Genomic DNA, 18,681 nt, shown 5'->3' with positions numbered 1-18,681 from the left:
CTGGCTGATACCGATATTAAACACTTGTATACAATACTATACAGTTGGTCTATTAGCTGGTTTATTTCTGCATCAAATTATTTTACTGAACATTGATTTGATCTAATTAACACTCAACTGACTAACATAATAAGAGAGACACAAATTAAGCTAAAACAAATATAATAAGACAGCATGACAACCTTCAAAGGTGGTTTTTGCTATTCAGCATTTATTTTATTAACAACATTAACTTTTTTTTTTTTACATATAATGGATTTCTTTATGCAGTTAATTAATAAACAATCGGTATCGGCCTTTCTCGTGCTATTGCCGATATGCCGATGGTTTCAAATTCATCAAAAATTGGCAGATAAATATCGGTGGCCGATACATCGGTGCATCACTACAAACCACTGAAGCTCAGCATTGTGTTAGCAGTGCAAGGTTGTGGGTTCAATCCCAGGGAATGAATGCACATACTGAGGGTATAAAAGCATCTGCAAAATGCATAAATGTATGTAAATGCAGGGGCGCCACAGGGGGGTAGTTAGGACGATTCTAGGGGTCCACACACTTTTGGGGCCCCCACCCCAGAAAAAAAAAGTTTATTTGGAAATCGTTCAAGATTTGGTAAAGTTTTGTCTTGTTTCTGCATTTTGGGCAAAATTACCCCCCCTCCCATTCACTGTTTGGTTCTTGTCTTACGCAGCCTTAAGACTAAGGTTCATACATTTTTTTTTACTGTAGTGTATTTTTCTATTAAATTTAAATTTGCACAATAAGTCATCTTATAGCTACAGCCATGATAGGTCTCTGACTAAATACTCATACATTTTTAAATTGCAAACAAAGATTTTGAATAGCAAGGTTGCCTTGTATGTTTGGTGCAACATGAGTTCTTCAAATTCTTTCACAGGGCCCCTGCGTTCCTCTTAAGTTCACGTAAGTGCCTTGGCAGAGACACAAAGATATCTCCAAAAACATTAAGACACCAAAAAGTGTACACATTTTAAAATCGTGATTTAAGAGCACTTCATGAGCACTCAAATACACAAACATAATCAAATTTGATATCATTTTAAAGATAATATTTATTAGGCAGCCATTTTTATTTCTTTTTGAATACCTTCAGCTTTCATCTAAAATCACCACATAAACATCTACAAAGTTAATTTACAGACATTTATACATGAATGTACAATACTACAATAATAAAATACTAAAATATTTACATCTAAAAGAGACTGCCATGTTTAAAACTACTGTATGTAAACAAAAGACTGCTAGATTATCGAGTCTAGTGAAAAGTTTATACCACCAAGTCAAACTACTGTATATAAAATGCATTGTGTTTCAATCCATTAGTGATCAACACATAGACCAAACTAAGGGCTTTTTTCCTAAGATCTATACAAAACCCATAATTTAACAGCATTACAGCATTTTTACAAATTCACAGGAAAGCATAATTCACATCTAAAAAGTCTAAATAAAGTGGACAAACATTTCTACACACACTATTACACCATATATACAGTATAAATATCTACATACAGTAATGGAGAAGCTGTGGAGTTCCTGTCTGTGTTTGAAGATGACCACAGGTCTGTAGTAACCCACGAGCTTTTGTTTAATCTGATCTATAGTCCTTCATCTTCACAGGCTGGTCTCTCTGTACACACAGATGCCAGGGACGGCAGCGTACGGGCCGGACAGCTCACATTGAGGTTCAGTCTGAACCTCTGGCTGTTTCTCACAGATCTCCTGCAGCAGCAGAACGTTAGCATCTCTCCACTGTCTGTACTTAGAAACGTTCATAGGTTCACTTAAAATCTGCTCGATGACCTGCAGATCAGCCTCTTTAGCCTGAAACAAGACACAAACACAACTGGCTACTTTCTTTATGAAATATATCAGGTTTATAGTTCCCCAAAAAAGTAAATCCAGCAATGTATTTGCATGATCAATACTGCCATCTAGCGTTTGTACACTTCCATTACATTTAAAAAAAAATGTTAAAGGGATAGTTCACCAAAAAAATCATCATTACCCTCATGTTGTTACAAACCTGTATGAATGTATTTGTTCTGATGAACACAATTGAAGATATTTATAGTGAAGCAAAAAACAGAAGCACCATTGACTTGCATAGTAGGAAAATACTAGAAGTCAATGGTGCTCAAAACAATTTGGTTACAAACATTACCAAAATATCTTCCTTTGTGTTCAGTGGAATACAGAAATTCATACAGGTTTGTAAAAACAATGATAACAACTTTCATTTTTTGTGTACTATCCCTTTAATCATCAGAGTTTGTGAAATAAGTTTATTACTATTTAAAAATATTAATTCATAGCCATATTTTTTACATTTATTTTGATTAATCACTTACTTAATTTTAACAATAGAATCTGTATTATAAATATATTAATTTGTATTATTATGGTTTTTCATTATAATTATTTCTGTATGTATATGTGTATTATGTCAGTGAAGTTGTTTGAAGTATCATTTTGGGACTAATGTTACTGTGATTTAATTCCTTGCAAGTACATCAACAGACATTTCATCATACACAGAGTATAAATACATTTTATAACTTTTGTTGAGACTTATTAACACTGGTTTTGCTATTTTTTATTATGTGTATTAATCAGAATTGACATCTTAAAATTGACTCATTCTTCAGTAAAATAAAAAAAACTAGGTTCCCAAACTTTTCATTTTGCCAGCCATCTATCCCGGGACTGACCGACATATTTTAAAATGAAAATTTAAGGAAACACATATTTTCCTTTTATAATTAAAGGTCCAATGTGTAGCTTTTATGAGGATATATGGATAGAAATGCAATATAATATAACTATATTATCAGTGGTGTATAAATTAAAAAATAAACGGTATTGTTTTTATTACCTTAGAATTAGCTGGAATTCTTTTGTTTATCTCCATACACTGCGTGTCCCCTTAAATGAAAGTCGCTGCCATGTTTCTACAGTAGCTGTAAACTGACATTGCTCTACAGAGCGCATTTCGTCCCTATGTTGCGTCAAACAACAACATGTTTGTCCATTGGCAGCTATCGTAGCTTCACTATGCGTGAGCGGTGCAATTCGCAATCTCACCACTAGATGGCACTAAAAAACCCACACTGGACCTTTAAGTAGTTTTTATTTTCCTTGCCATTTTATTAATGAAATGTTTAATTGCATAATCAAAATACCATATGGTATATTATACAATTCATTGCTTGTCATTAGTTACACTGAACTGTTTTTGTGTTATTCACTGCAACAACCAAGCGACTTTACGTGACCCACCGTGTGACCCGACCCACAGTCTGAAAACCCCTGGTCTAGTCTACATGGCTTAACTGGGACACTTTGAACAAATCTTTATTTGGGCACAGAGATTTGGATCTTACCTTTAACGTGCTGTTTAAAGTTCGGATCAGGTGCAGTTTGTCATTAACGCTTTCGTCTTTGCAGCGCTTGATGAAGGACGATCTAAAGTCACGTTTGGTGATCGGCTGCAGGGCTCCTGTTGGGGACAGACTCGCCTGCTTCAGATGAAGATACATCATCTCCATCTCATCAGATGGTGGACCTGATGAAACAATATTAGGCAGATATCAGGGTCACATATATCTGGGTTTATACCACGGGTCTGATGAATGCTTTATTCTGATTGGCTGAGAAATGTTCCACCTGACCTGTCAAATGTCTTAAAAATAGACACCAGAGCAATGTTTGTGGTAACCGTGGTATAAGCGAAATAATTTACTTTGGTCCTTTGAATTATTAAAAAATAAAATAATGCACAACTGCGATTCGCATTGTGCCACATTACCGCCTTGGGTGTGCATTATTTTCTTATAATTCAACTGACCGTCATCTATTATCCCTTACGTATAACACTGTCATGTGTAGGTCTGGATGTGACAATTATTATTTTTTTTTGGATGGACTAGAGCTTTATTCTTGAACATTTTGAACCAATAAATGCCAGAGGCAAAAAACAATAAATCCCCCCAGAGCCTGCATGACTTTTGTGAACTTATATCAATATATTAGCATTGCATGGGTTTGATCCCAGTGAACACACATCCCGATTAAAAATGTATAGCCAAATGCATTATAAATGATAACAAATGTAGCATTTCATTTCATTTTTATTTTAAGAATGTCATGTGTGAAGTGTGTGAAAGTAAAAAATTTACTGAAACTAATGGTGGATATAAAGTGGAACGTATTCTTTAAAATTGAAGATTTTATTGTATGTGCTGTGTATTTTCATACTTTTTGTGTGATTATAATAGTGACATACATATAATAATGCTATTATTGTGACACAAAGAACTGTTAACTCACCGTCATTTCCCTTGCATTCTTGTATTCTGACAATGGGGTTTTCTTCTGAGCTGATCTCCTGCCACGACTCGCTGTCTGCGCTCGGAGACTCAGTGTGGTTAAAGTCCAAAGACAGCGGGACAGTTTCCTGACAGGGGGATGAAGAGGAGCGTGGTGGAGGGAGACAACCCTGAGACATCCACATAGAAACACAGTACAATAACTCTCTATACTCGATACACAAATGCATGAGGACAGTACATACTTTTTCAACATTTGAACGCTGATTTACTTTTAGAAAATGCTGGTAATCAATGTCAGAGAATCAAAGTTAAACATGATGTTTTTCGGTCATTAAAATGTAAAAATACTTCTTTACCACAGTAACTTTTTAGATTAAAATAATGTAAAGGATAAGCCCACCAACTTTAATTTACTCAGATCTATAAGACTTCAATTCTTCAGAATAAATAGTTTTATATTAATCTAAGACCCAAGCTTTGGTTTGGCTTGCATTTTACATTTCTTCCAGCTATTTGGGGTTAGCATGAACCAATAAACACTTTATTATTATTATTTTTTAACATAAAGCAGTGTAATTGTTCATGTTTGTGTACAGTTCCAGTTCCTGTATACTGTACATGCAAACAACAAAAAATGTGATGTCCATGTATGTGGACACAGCAGGTCTTTGGAGGCAGGGTTTCAACACCTTAGTTAACTTCAAATTCAAGGACCTTTCAAGGACTTTCTAGGTCCAATACCCTCAAATTTAAGGACTTAATGTGGGGACACATTTTTAGTGAGAGTAAGGTTACATTGTGTTACCTTTTAAGATACATTGTTACAGTTTTCATGTGTCCAACACAAATATGCAAAAAACATTTTGGTCAAAATTCACATACAGAAGATATAAGCATTGAAAACATATAATTTTTTTTATGACGTCACACTACACAGGGAAAAATATGTTTTTTTCCAGAAAGATTCTTGCACAAAATATATTCAAGCACTTTCAATGACCTGTATCTATTTATGTTTATTTTAAAAAACTTTCCAGGACTTTGAATTACTTCCCCCAGATTCACAAACTTTTAAGGATTTCAAGGACCCGTGGGAACCCTAAGGAGTTTAAAAGGATAGTTCTACTAAAACTTAAAAATCTGAAAAATCATTTACTCACCCAAGTTGATCCAAACTTATATTTATTTATTTATTTATTTATTTGTTCGTTCTGCTGAACACAAAAGAAGATATTTTTTAAGAATGTTTGTAACAAAGTAGATCTGGGGCACCATTGCCTGGCATAGTAGGAAAAATAGTGGAAGTCAATTGTGCCCAGGATCTTATTGATTTTTCTTTGTATTCAGCAACTAACATTTATACAGTTATGTAACAACTTGAGTAAATGATGACAATATTTTCACTTTTGGCTCAACTATCCCTTTAAAATTCAACTCCAAAAAGCACAAACATCCATCATTAAAGTAATTCACATGACTCCAGTGGGTTAACATATAGTATCTGTTTTGAAGCAAAACAACACGTTTCTGAGAGAAAACAGCTCCTTTTTACTTATTTGGGCTTTTAGGTTCTTATGTGTCTTGTGATGAAACACGCATATGAAATATAGGACGGCATAAGAGTGAGAAAGCGTTGAGAGAACTTTCATATTTGGGGGAACTATAATTATTATTAAAAATTAAAATTATTATATACAATTATATCACTATACAGTTTAACTAGCTAGTTTTCATACTAGATTATTTTTGTTATAAATAGAAAACAATCATTTCAAACATGGCATTTGTCCCTAGAAGTAATAGGGCATCGATGTACCCTAAAGATCTATTTACTCCATATCTTAAATATTGTATAATCAATTACGACGGTCTTGTGCGATGGTCTTTATTTATATAGGTTACTTTGTTTGACTTCTGTCCCAGCATAACCAGAAAAAACTGGTGTGCTTGTGTATTATACAAGAAGTGCGTGTGCGCATGTGTGTGTGTGCAATAACTTATAACCTACATAATCAACCTATTTACTTTCCTTTGTGTGCCTGTAGTTTAATTGTTTAAGCTTACATTGAATTTAGCCTATTTAAAAACTCTTGTCATAATCTCCATCTGGCTCTGTAACTCACATGAGAACTCAGGGTCATCTGGTCCATGTCTTCGGCACACATCTCGGCTGTGTCTGCATCATCATCATCATCGCTTTCCTCACTATAACACTCTACACAGACACATAAAAAAATCAAATGCCCTCAATACGCATCTATTATTATAATTTAGGTTCGGCCGAGGTTTGCAGAAATGTGTCATGTGGACAAAAAACGGATGTGCGCCTTTCTGTGTGTTTGTGTGGTGTGGATTTACCTCCACTGGTTAAGTCTGTGGGCGAGTGTTCCTTTGAAGCCTGGTTGAGTTTAGTCAGCCATCTAAGAGCCAAAAAAAGATCATTAATTACAGTAAACCTCTGACATGGGTAGATGTGTTGATCTTTTGTCTACATTGTTTGATTCCAGCACGCCCACAGTATCATCTCAATGTGGTTCAACAAAGTTTTAGATTAAACGAGAAATTTCTACCATGGAAGACAGAAAATGTATTTTAGCATTTATCTATTTTCCTGGCTTTATAATGGAATTAAATAGTACCTTATTTTTGTTAGTCTATCCATCATCAAAAAAGAAACCCATGAGACACCGATGGGTTAATATATGAAGTGCACCTGACATATTTTCTTGTAAACAAGCATTTTTATCAGGCTTTTAATGGACCCTGACAACAAACTAGTATTTTTGAGTGACCTGAGGCCGGGATTAAGCGGATTTGAATCAGAAATATTTGATGAATGATTAATACGTGCCGAGAGCATTCGGTCAATTTCAATATCTCATTTTTGACAGATGTGATATCAATATCTCACGTGTCTTATGACTGTGTGGTTCATCAAAACACAAATGTCACGACACTTGCAAGAACCAACTATTGTCTTGCGTACCGATGTGCCGCCTTTGATCTAGATGTTTAAACCCGATGAATTTATAGCTAAACAAACTCAAAATACAAATGGAAATGTATCGTTTAACTTCAGACAACAAATATTAACCCTCTGGATTCCTTTTATAATAATGTATGGACTTGAAAAATTTGGGTACTATTCAATGCCAATACAGCATGGCTGCACAATAAATTTACTACACAAAGCCATAATTCACTGACAATCGGGGCAATTTCGCATTAATTATCGCAGATGTATTGCCTAAGATAATGTATACAATATAGCCCAGCTTCTAAGTGAACTACGGCTTTGTGTAGTAAGTGCATCTGAAAGTAGGTGATGGTGTTTTACTACTTATCAAGAAAACGGCTTTACTGACGAGATGCGCATGACAATCACATGCGGTTTATCGTGCAGACCTGCATTACAGAGCCACAATATTATTTTTAATATAAATCTAAATGCTTATGGCTGAAGAAAGAAAGTCATATACAGTATACATAGGATAGCATTAAGGTGAGTTAATTCAACATTTTCTATGACTTATTCCTACATCAATGGTCATAGCACTTAAATCTTAAAGGGATAGTTCACCGAAAAAGAAAAATTCTGTCATAATTTTCATCAACCTGTATACATTTCCTTGTTCTGCTAAAACACAATTAGATATTTCAAGGAATATTTGTAACCAAGCAGATCTGGGGCACCATTGACTCCAATGAAAGGAAAAATAATCCTATGGAAGTGAATGGTGCCCCAGATCTGTTTGGTTCAGCAGAACAAAGAAATGTATACAGGTTTGGAACAACTTGGGGGTATGATGACAGAATTAAACATTTTTAGTTAACTATGATCTTGAATTGTATAACATTCCTCACACATCTACTTTTCACCTTTCGAAATCTTGAGATATAATGCATGAGATGCAGGCTACAACTATGCTGCTGTTTTATGGAACTTCACAGTATCCATTTCCCCATTTCTTTTTCATGAACAAAATTAGCTTTAAAATTGTGAAGTTATATGGCAGAAAATAGCTGCCAGTTTTTATTCTTGGCAGAACTATTCACTTAAATTTGCAAGAACTAACAAAACACAAACAGATTTGACTTATTGCAGATGCAAAACATTGCAGAAAAGACAAGAGCAGTGGTTCTCAAACTGGGGGCGTAAGATGGTGCCAGGGGGGCCCAGTTTTATGTCATTTTATAAAATATATTAATTTATCATAAATTCTGTGTAATGAAACGTCAAAAAAATAAAGCAATGCGCTGTATCATTTAATTGGTTTTGTTTAATTAAAATTATTATTAAGTTTTAGAATGTTTATGTCATACTTTTAATCAAGGGGGGATTGGTGCGAAGGGATGCACCGTACCCAAGAGGGGGCTGCACGACGAAAAAGTTTAAGAACCACTGGACTAGACTGGTCTTTCAAAGCATGCATCTTAATCACAAGATGGACCACGAGCCACAGTATGCATCATGAAAACGGACTGCAGAATGAGCGCAACCACAATGCAATGCAAACATCAAAACAAAAACCAGACGTTTCCCCCTCATATGTACACGTAAGTGTTACGTGACTAAAATATGTAGTTTTTTTTCACACTTTGCCGTCAGCAAGAATCTCTGACCACACTGGCACATAAGAATAATTTACTTTCATTCTGCCTTTCGACACTTACTTGTTCATGTCTTTTATATTCTCAGCAGCGAAGTACAGCGTCACCATCTGAACGTGACTCGCTTTCAGCGCACTGGAAAAAATGAGTTAAATATTAAAACCACGCAACCCAGACACCTTTGTGAACAACATGTTTGCGGATGAGTAACCATAATATGAAAACAATGCAGTGTCTGGTTTCATTCGCTTATAGCGATCAAAGTAAAGCGATATTACTGTATGACTTCAGAAAGGAAGTCGGTGAAAAACACTGTAGCTCAGACCACACAATGAAAACAGACAATTTCCTGTGCTAAGAGAGCGCTTATGGCAGTACCCTATGAAAGCAGTGGTGTCTAAGATATATAGCCAACATTGTTTTTTTTTTTTTATTATAAAACACTTTGTATATTAGCTGGGCTTCTTTTATGTTTGTTAACATTTAAAACAATATTTAAAATAAAAGTAAAATAATATTAACAAGTAAAACAAAAAAATTTGAGTAGACTATATCAAAAAAGTCGCCCTCCAGATTGTTTTATCCATTGTGGTAGCCCCTTGCTCAAAAAAAGGTTGGAGACCCCTGCTTTAAAGGAATATATCTCACTTACGTGTATGTTCAAAATGCATTTAGGAAATTATATGACAGTCGTATCTTTAGATTTCGAAAGAAATTGTCACAAATTTTAAGATATTGCTGATGGTTGCCATGATGATGACTTTGGTGTTTGTTTACAAAACGTCACACAGTAAACAAATAGATGGGGTGGGTACAACTTAAAATATCTTTAGATGCGTTTTGACCACATTACTAAATAAGGAAGATGGACTCACAATTTCTTCTTGCATTCAGCAGCCTGCTCAATAGTGAAGTCTCTCAGATTGATGTAGCCTTCGGCTTTCTCTGCCTGCAAGAATTGTAAGCATTTCAACTCAAATGCACGAAACACAAATGCAAAAAACAGCACGCATTACCACGGGAAAACCACACAACTTACCATCTCGGATGTGTACCAGTACAGCGAGCATTTCTTAAGCACAAACCAGAACTTCTTCCATCTCCAGCCCAGGAACCCCTTGCTTTCTTTTCTTTTGTATAACCACCCCTCACAGTCCCCCAATCCCAGGTCCTTCACCGAGACCTTCCTGCGACTCATCACACCATTGCCTAACACAAACAAACACGCATGAAGTTTCTCTATGGGACTTTGGTACATCAATACACAAGATAGTATTACAACGACTTACAAAGTCAACAGGGACGTGATTATGTCAACACACATCCTAATCTTTTCTCATTGCACAACAATACATTGTATGACTCTTCAAAAGTTTAATACTGTCAAGTCAGTCACTTAACTTTGGATAATCTCGTACATTACAACAAATCTGTGTGTGCTTACCTTGAGACCTCTCGGAAGCAAAATCTTGGAGTGGATACTGAACGAGCAGAGAAAGAAATGAGATGTAAATTAAGAGGTGAACTCAGCCATCAACACCCACAGCTCTCAGAGCGACAGCACTAATAACACACTCGTCTCTAACGCAAGCGTGCACTTCCCCTTCAAACACACACATGCACGCATTTCAAATCCTCATTGGCTATCTAAATAAAAATGTCACTTTCAGATATTGACATGTCATACTTCCATATAACTGCTACACTTTTTTCTTAATATTAAATGTAATAAGTGCACTTAAACAAATTTAAAATAAAATAAATAGTATGTAATAGTAACCAATGGAAAAAGTGTTTCACTTTACATGAAGGCAGTCGTCTGATGGGCAGAGACATGGTAAGATCACATGACCAGCTGAAAGTTACTACTCATGTTATCTTCATGTTAGAGCATTTTTGGAATGGCTTTGCTAAAACAAATCAATTTTTCTTTTAATAAGAAAATGAAATCTAGTTTTAGGATCTTTACACCCCTTGGGGTGTAATTTCACCTTTCAACCCAAAATGCTGGGTTGTTTTGACCCGCCCCACACATACGCAACCCTAGCAATGTTTTTGGTTAGTAGACACGCCTCTTACTGCTGATTGGCTACTAGTGTGTTTTGGTAGTCGGCCCGACTACCTTTTCCAAAGCGTTTTTCAAACATTGTGCACTCCGCTTTTAAACCTCGGAGAAATAAGGCTACTAAACAACAGCACAACATTTTTTAAAAATCTAATTCTAGTTTTAAGAGCACCTATTATCCGATTCATTATTTTACATTTCCTTTGGTGTGTAGGTGTGTATTTTTACATGTTATACCACGGGTCTGTTGAATGCTGTATTCTGATTGGCTGAGAAATGTTCCGTGGGTATGCATTAATTTCTGATAACCGCACACCTAACTTGTCAAATGTCTTAAAAATAGGCACCAGAGCATTGTTTGTGGTAACCGTGGTATAAAAGGAATAATTGACTCCGATCCTTTGAATTATTTGAAAAAAATGCACACCTGCGGTGTAACGGCACTCCACCTTGGGTGTGCATTATTTTCTTATAATTCAATGGCCCGTCGTCAATTATTCCTTACTTTATGATATGCAAATAGTACAAATCTCAAAGTAAACAATGACGCGAGTTATCGTCTCCAACGTAAATCTCTTTTCTTGGACTACAACAAACAAACACACAGATTGTAGGCAACAGTTTACTTCCTGGGCTTGTTGACGTGGACACACCAGTCTTTATCATAACTCCGCCCACTTCTGACTCACAGTCTCTAAGTCGTCTATGTTTTCATATTTAAATAATTTACTACTGACTAAATCATGATTCAAACACGAGTTTTGTGCAGTGCAGAGTAGTGCTTGTTGTTTGTCGTTTCTACGATCACAAATGCAGACATGGTTTTAGTATCATTCCCAATCTGTTACGTCCTGCTCAAGCCGCGCTGGTAAAGTTGATCGCTCAGCTTGGTCATCTGCATTTTAAGATGCAGGTAGTAAAGACGATATTAACTCCTGATAGTATTGCATTGTGAGCGAGTCTTCAAAACATGGTAAGGAGCGTCACATTTCCGGCTGACGTCAGAGGTTTTCAGGCCAATCACAACGTACAGGTTAGCTGGCCAATCGGAGGACACAGAGCTTTTTAGAATGATGAGTTTGTACAAATTCAACACGTTTTAGAGAGGCAGGACATAGAGGAGCAACAATAATGTACGGTGTGTGATAAATAATGTGTTTTTTTAACCGTAAACCACACAAACACATTGTATAACACCAAATACACAAAATAATGCTGTTTTTATCAATGTAATAGGGGCTCTTTAAAATTCACACTCAATTTTTAAACTCCCTTAAACTTAATTCCAGGTTTTTATCAGAGTTGAATTGCAAAATTGCAGTTTCCTCTGAGACCTTTAAACCCTACAGTATGTCCATCTCAAAACATAACAACAGCAGGAATAAAGTGACACTTACTGACTGCATTTGACTGATAACTTCTGCTTTCTTCAGAGAGAACAACACAGTCTGAAACAGAGACACAGGCAGACGATGATGAAATATAAAATGAAATGTTTGTACCATTAGACTGTAACGATGAACATTAAGTTTGTGTTGGGTAGTCGTTTTATATACTTTCTTCACTCTTCACTTTTATTAGTATTAACTTACCTGTAGCCAGCACGTGAAAACCTGCAGGTATCTTATGCTTCTGAAAATCCCTCGGGCAGGCATCACAAAGTTTTGGGAGATGGCTTGGTGTGTTTGTGAAGCTCCTCTGAACAGTGACGTTCACTTACATCAGGTGTGTGCTGGACTTCATGCGGCCCTGCGCAGACCAATCGCCGTATGATATCAAAGTATCGCGAGAGGGAGTCGAAAACGAGCCTCTAATGACGCCTTTCATTTGCATAATTGATATAATCAGCCACATTTGTTGTGTAGAAATGGTGGGCATTATATGTAAATGCCTGTCAGCATGTGCTACTGTATCTGGTGATTTGTTTAAAAGATGAACTTGGTAAAGTTGAGCAGCCTGCGGAGTTCGCATACGTCATCAAGCCTGGTTTATTTAAGTTAACTGAGCATTACATTCGCAAGTCATAATTATATTACATCAATTTACTGTTAACTAAGAATAATAGTCAACTTTATAATTGTTAATATTCCGAAATAAGACAGTCTTGATGACGTATGCAGCCTACAAATGCTACCTCTGGAGGTTAAAGATCATTCGTGGCCCCTACCGGCCACTGGGGGGCGATATTGCACTATTTAGATTAATAGCCATAAATGCAAACTCGTTTATTGTAAATATGAAGGTGATGACGTTTAACACACTCATGAAAATCTCGTGCAAGCTTGAAAATATTACAGGTATTTAAAGCTCTCATTAATCAGTCACGAATTATTGTTCAAACCATTACTACACAGCGTATTAATGCTGTCACATGGTAGCTGTTACTTTTCTCACCACAGTTCACGTCTTGTCGAATCGCAGTTGTTTGTGGTTAACCGATTGTTATGATAGCGAATCATTTTGTTGTTGTTATTATTAGGGTTTTTTATTTACAAGGTCAAATGAACATATATCTATCTAGACGATCATACGTTTTAAATTACAAATTTCTCCAAGACGAAAACATTTTAAAATGGCCCTATTGGAAGTGTTTGGCTTTCTAGGCACATGTGGCACGCTGTGTGGAAATTATTAAAGAGCTGCCACATGGGCTTTAGTGTTCACAAATAAAAGCAGGACTTGTGATGAGTTTCCTATTACCATAACTCTTTATTATTGGTGTTTGACAACATAGACAAGTATATAAAAAAGGTAGTTTCACATAGCCTAAAAATTTGACAGTAGGTGTTGACCGTTCCTGTTGAAATGTTTTCTTTAATCGTGATTAAATCTCATAACAAAACAAAATAATTTATAAGATCTAAGACAGACAGTAATTTCCACTCTGAAATGTTAGTACATTAAGACAGACTACTGTGTGGTAAATAAATACACAACAATAATACCTATGTTTTTACAATAATCTTGTACAGAACTGAGAATTCCTAAACTGGATTTGGTGTGGCAATCAGGATGTATAATTGTAAATCAATTTGAACTGTAAAACAGCTAAAATAGTACAAAGCAATTTGCATATGAGCATTATACATATTGGGGCAGTTTCCAGGACAGGGATTAGACTAGTCCTAGACTAAAACATTTTTAAGAGCTGTCCAAACTGAAAACAACTTGCACTTACACATCTTAAAATACATCAGTGCCCTTTGTTTTGCTTCAAAATGCACACAGGTAATGTTTTTAGTAAGGCATGTTTGTTAAAACTAGTTATATTTCCTAATTAAACTAAGACCTAGTCCTGTATTAAGCTAATCCCTGTCTGGGAAACTGCCCCTTTAAGATTACTCTTAAACAAAAGTACATTTCTTTGGTCAAAAATATATTTTAAATATATGCTTAATACATTTAGTAAGTAAAGCTTAATTAAATATATTTTTAACTTTGAAAGTATATTTAGTGTTAACCTTCATATATTAACATTTATACTTTTTATGTATTTCAGTGGCAACAAATACATTTCAAATTTTATAACCCATACAGCAAAATGTATATTTTTCCTGACCAAATATAAAAGTTTGTATAAAATGTATAAAGTATTAAATGTATATATATATAATATTTTTGCATTTGAAAATATATTTAACTTTAATCTTTTCAAACATGTTGGGGCAGTTTCCAAGACAGGATTTATCCTAGTCCCAGACTAAAATGCATGTAAGTTTTTGGGCCATTTTAAAATATATTTAAAATTATATTTGAAAAATATATTTTTTGCCGTATTGGTACAACATATGGGATATTTCCAGAAATATAGTCAATATTCACAATGCAACCTGTATATTGTAAATCTAAAATTGAATACATATATTTTTGTTTTATATATTATGATGGGAAAACACTTAATTTCCCAAAATTGCTAGTTAATATATTAAATAATCAATAAATGTAAACGTTATTGTCAGTATGTACTTTTATATAAAAAAATTAATTTGTGGTGCAGTATTGAATAATGTAAATCAATCTGATTTATTGCTGTTTATTGTTTTGAGAGTTTTGAACCAATAATGTAATGTCTAATTAGTAGTTAATGTATATAATCAGGTAATAAATAAGCAAAATGGTTCAAGAATAATTACATAATAGCTTCCGTTGTGTGTTTTTTTTTATTCAGTTCAGTTAATACCTCTTTCTTTCATTTCAATTCAACATCCTGAAGGGTGTGGCCAACTCAATTCAATTCAAATTCCAACTCATGAATTGAAAGAAAAAAAGCTGAAATGAAAAGTGAATTTTACACAAGCCTGAGTCATACATTGCATATTTCCTTGCTTTGTAATTTCACACCTATAAAAAACACCTCTTAAAAATACCTAATTTTAGCTTTTGCCTGTCTTTATCCCACATAAGCATTATGCAAATAAAAACCATTTAGCATGCAGAAAATAGGACCAGATCATAGACCTTAAAAAAGATGGATGATGACTTCCATTGTAACAAATAAAGCCCAAAATATCTCAAAAATGGCTGCTGATTGTGTGAGCCAGAGTCTGTAGTGATCGGGCAGTGGTCGGTCACACCTCTTTTTAATAGCATCTAATAACCTTATTGGGAAAAAATGAACACTTAAACGTACATCAAAATAACTAAAATAATAGAAGCCATCTTTTGAAAAAAACGTATTCGATTTTTAAGGCCTTGTTCACACGTATACGGGTATTTTTAAAACTGTTTGTCCACATGCAAACTGAAACCACACTTTTATGAAAACTCCTGCCAGGGTGAAGAGTGTTTGGCTCGTGACGTCATTTTTTGTGCCAAGGCGAGACTCTGCAATGGCTTCTGATTGGCCGACATGGCTTTACGATTAGGGATATATCGGCATTTGTTGATCTGGGATGCTCTTGACAGCACTTCGTAACAGGTTTTTGCGTGTTCGTGCGAATGCGGAGATTATTTTTTGCGATAAGGGGATTATTTTTTGCGATAACTGTGTACGTGTGGACTAGGCCTAAGTTTGGCTCATGGTCTATTCGTTGACATGTATAGGGTGGGATTTATGACCTTTACAGCAGCATTCCACCAGATTGCGATCAAAATGTTTTAGCTTCGCTTTTCAGGATGTGTGCGCATGCCTGGACCAGATATATATTAGATTTGCACAAAATAACTTCACAGTGAAATCCATGAGGGACCTGATTCATTTCTTTTAAAGAAACAGAGAGAGTTCTCAGTAGTGTCTTTAATGCTGCTGAAATATTGTAACTGCTGTGTTTGTAATACTGGCCGAACTGAATTTCAACAGATGATAATACTGCAGGTGCATGGCAGACAGTCAGTGTTTGAGCAGCTTGAGTCGGGAGATCCAGCTGGTGAGGAGCGAGGGCTCTGATGGTGGTCTCTTGGTAGATTTAGGTGCAGAGGACTTCCGTGCAATAGCTTCTTGATAGGGTATGGTGGCGCTGGTGTGCAGGTCTTCGTTGATAAAACACTGGCTGCCTCGGATGTGATCTATCCCTCGGACAAGTTGCCGTTCCCCCCTGGGCCGGTATGGCAGTGGGTAACAGGGTGACTCTTCTGAGATGGTGGGGATCTGTTCGTTACTCAGATACTTGTGCAATAACTCGTCACCTGAGGATGAACAATAAAGAGTTAACGACACATAATGCAAGTATGGCATATTAATAGGTACTTGGGTAAAACTAGGGCTATGTATTTTTAATTAAAACAAAAATGTTTTTCATTTGCATTTTTAAAACACTTTCGCATACACACAACAACGTTATCAAAAAGATCTGTGTTTACACCAATCTGCTAAAATGACCAAAAACACTGTATTATGGATGATAGGGCAGCACATGGCAATGTTACTTCATAAAGAAACACTACACGCTCGCAAACATACACACATTCATCTACAGAGCGATAAATACAAACAATCCAGATGGCGAAAGCATTGACCAACTTTGTTAAGACTGACGTTAAGGGAAGGTTGTAACTACCTAAACTAGAAAGCGGCAAAATTTTGTCAACGTAATCTTAAGTAGCACAAACATAATCCTGCAGGCCAACCTTGTTGTTATGGTTGTCAAGTACTCACTCATGCCTATAGACTGAACACACAATCCACTTGTTAAGTCATTTCCGGGTAGGGCTGGACAATATGGCCAAAATGTCTATGGCCGATATGCTTCAAAATTTCGGTCAATAAAGTATAAATCCAATAACTGTGTGAATGTAAAAAAATCCTTGGGATAAACGGCAAAAAATGCCCACAACAAATGTCTGTATCTATTTGACGCGAGGTACAGATGAACGACTTAAATTCGATCAGTCATTCCATTTTCCTTGCCGTCCCGGAGAGCGCTGCTCATAGTTGCATGGCTACGAAAGACGCCACGGGAGAGCGCTTTGGAAGGTAGAAGCGCTTTGACCCACGTATAACACGCGTTTTTAGACATGACATGTGAACGCCGTAACATATATTGGAATATTGGAAATGTGTTTAGAAATATATTAATATTGAATTACTGTCCAGCTCAATTTCCAGGTCCAAGCCTTCACTTGCTTCATATGAGTCTACAATCTTAACAACCATTTATAACGCTTACATCTGGGATTTCGGTATGGAGATATAGGCTAGATTTTTTGGTAGTATGTTTATTAGTATAGTTTGTTGTTTGCTTAAGGCATGTGATGGAGCGTTTGGACCCAGAAGTTGTGGAGTGTGACAACAGACCTAACAAGCAGATACACGCATGCACGGTTTGCGTTAATGTTGTTTACATGGATACAATAAAAACAAACAGCCAAAACGCATATAAAGTTTCCTGTTTTGGTTGAAAACGTTGTTATGTAAACAGCCTTTAAGTCTCTGGAAACAGTGGTTTGTCATGTTAAATCTCAAGAGTATCCCAGCAAAAAAAAGAACAACAACAGAAACCATCATAGAAATTCTATTGGATTTAATGGTTTTAATGTGAATTGTATTGTTTGTAATGGAAACTATAATAATCTCTGTGGGTCTCTAATGGTATGTGTTGATTTATATTATAAAATATGGTTTTTTTTGTTCCAATCTAAATGTGGGACCGCTTCTGGACATAGTGGAAGCAGAAATGAAAATGTTAAAAAAATGGTTTGATGTAAATAAACTGTCATTAAAGCAACACTATGTAGTTTTTTTACCTTTAAATAATGTCTCTACAATTATTTCAGTGCTAGAACAACTTTTAACTGGACAAATTGTACTGTTGCTGCAACCTGAGCAGCCTCCTAGCTGCTACAAGCACACTCTGAAAGTGGCGGTGGAGGGTAGGAAACACAGCCCGCCCCTCCCCCTGCTGTAAGTCATTTTTACATGGAAACTACATAGTGTTGCTTTAAATATAAATAAAACTAAATTTATGTAACAAACAAATAAATACAAACATCCAGATTAGAATTGATAAGTTTGAACTAGAAATGGAAAATGAAATAATTTTTTTAGGGGTCATTTTTGATCACAAGATTAGTTGGAAACCCCACATAACTTAAATTAAGTCAAAAATTTCTAAAACTCTTGATATCCAGTCTAAAACAAAACATATGATTGATTTAAATGCCTTAAAAATACCAGTCTTTAATAGTGCCGTATATGACTTTTTGCGTAGAGAT

At 35.6% G+C, this 18,681-nt stretch overlaps 1 protein-coding gene across 1 annotated transcript in view; it reads right to left on the bottom strand.

Annotated features, from left to right (window-relative positions):
- Positions 1-250: 250 nt before the first annotated feature.
- LOC135750107 (connector enhancer of kinase suppressor of ras 3-like) overlaps positions 251-18,681 on the bottom strand; it is a 59,103-nt gene continuing 40,672 nt past the window's right edge. The window contains exons 13-24 of the mRNA XM_073816316.1: positions 16,366-16,656; positions 12,624-12,745; positions 12,429-12,479; positions 10,411-10,447; positions 10,006-10,175; positions 9,842-9,915; positions 9,030-9,101; positions 6,714-6,775; positions 6,479-6,570; positions 4,354-4,522; positions 3,408-3,589; positions 251-1,848 (exon numbers count right to left, since the gene is read on the bottom strand). Of these exons, the coding sequence (XP_073672417.1) occupies positions 1,639-1,848; positions 3,408-3,589; positions 4,354-4,522; positions 6,479-6,570; positions 6,714-6,775; positions 9,030-9,101; positions 9,842-9,915; positions 10,006-10,175; positions 10,411-10,447; positions 12,429-12,479; positions 12,624-12,745; positions 16,366-16,656 (1,532 nt within the window). The 3' untranslated portion in view covers positions 251-1,638. The remainder of the gene's footprint in view (positions 1,849-3,407; positions 3,590-4,353; positions 4,523-6,478; positions 6,571-6,713; positions 6,776-9,029; positions 9,102-9,841; positions 9,916-10,005; positions 10,176-10,410; positions 10,448-12,428; positions 12,480-12,623; positions 12,746-16,365; positions 16,657-18,681) is intronic.

The sequence above is a fragment of the Paramisgurnus dabryanus genome, chromosome 12, assembly GCF_030506205.2.
Source record: "Paramisgurnus dabryanus chromosome 12, PD_genome_1.1, whole genome shotgun sequence".
Taxonomy (NCBI): Eukaryota; Metazoa; Chordata; class Actinopteri; order Cypriniformes; family Cobitidae; genus Paramisgurnus; species Paramisgurnus dabryanus.
The sequence above is the reverse complement of the archived record's forward strand: the minus strand, read 5'-3'. Positions and strand labels throughout refer to the sequence as shown.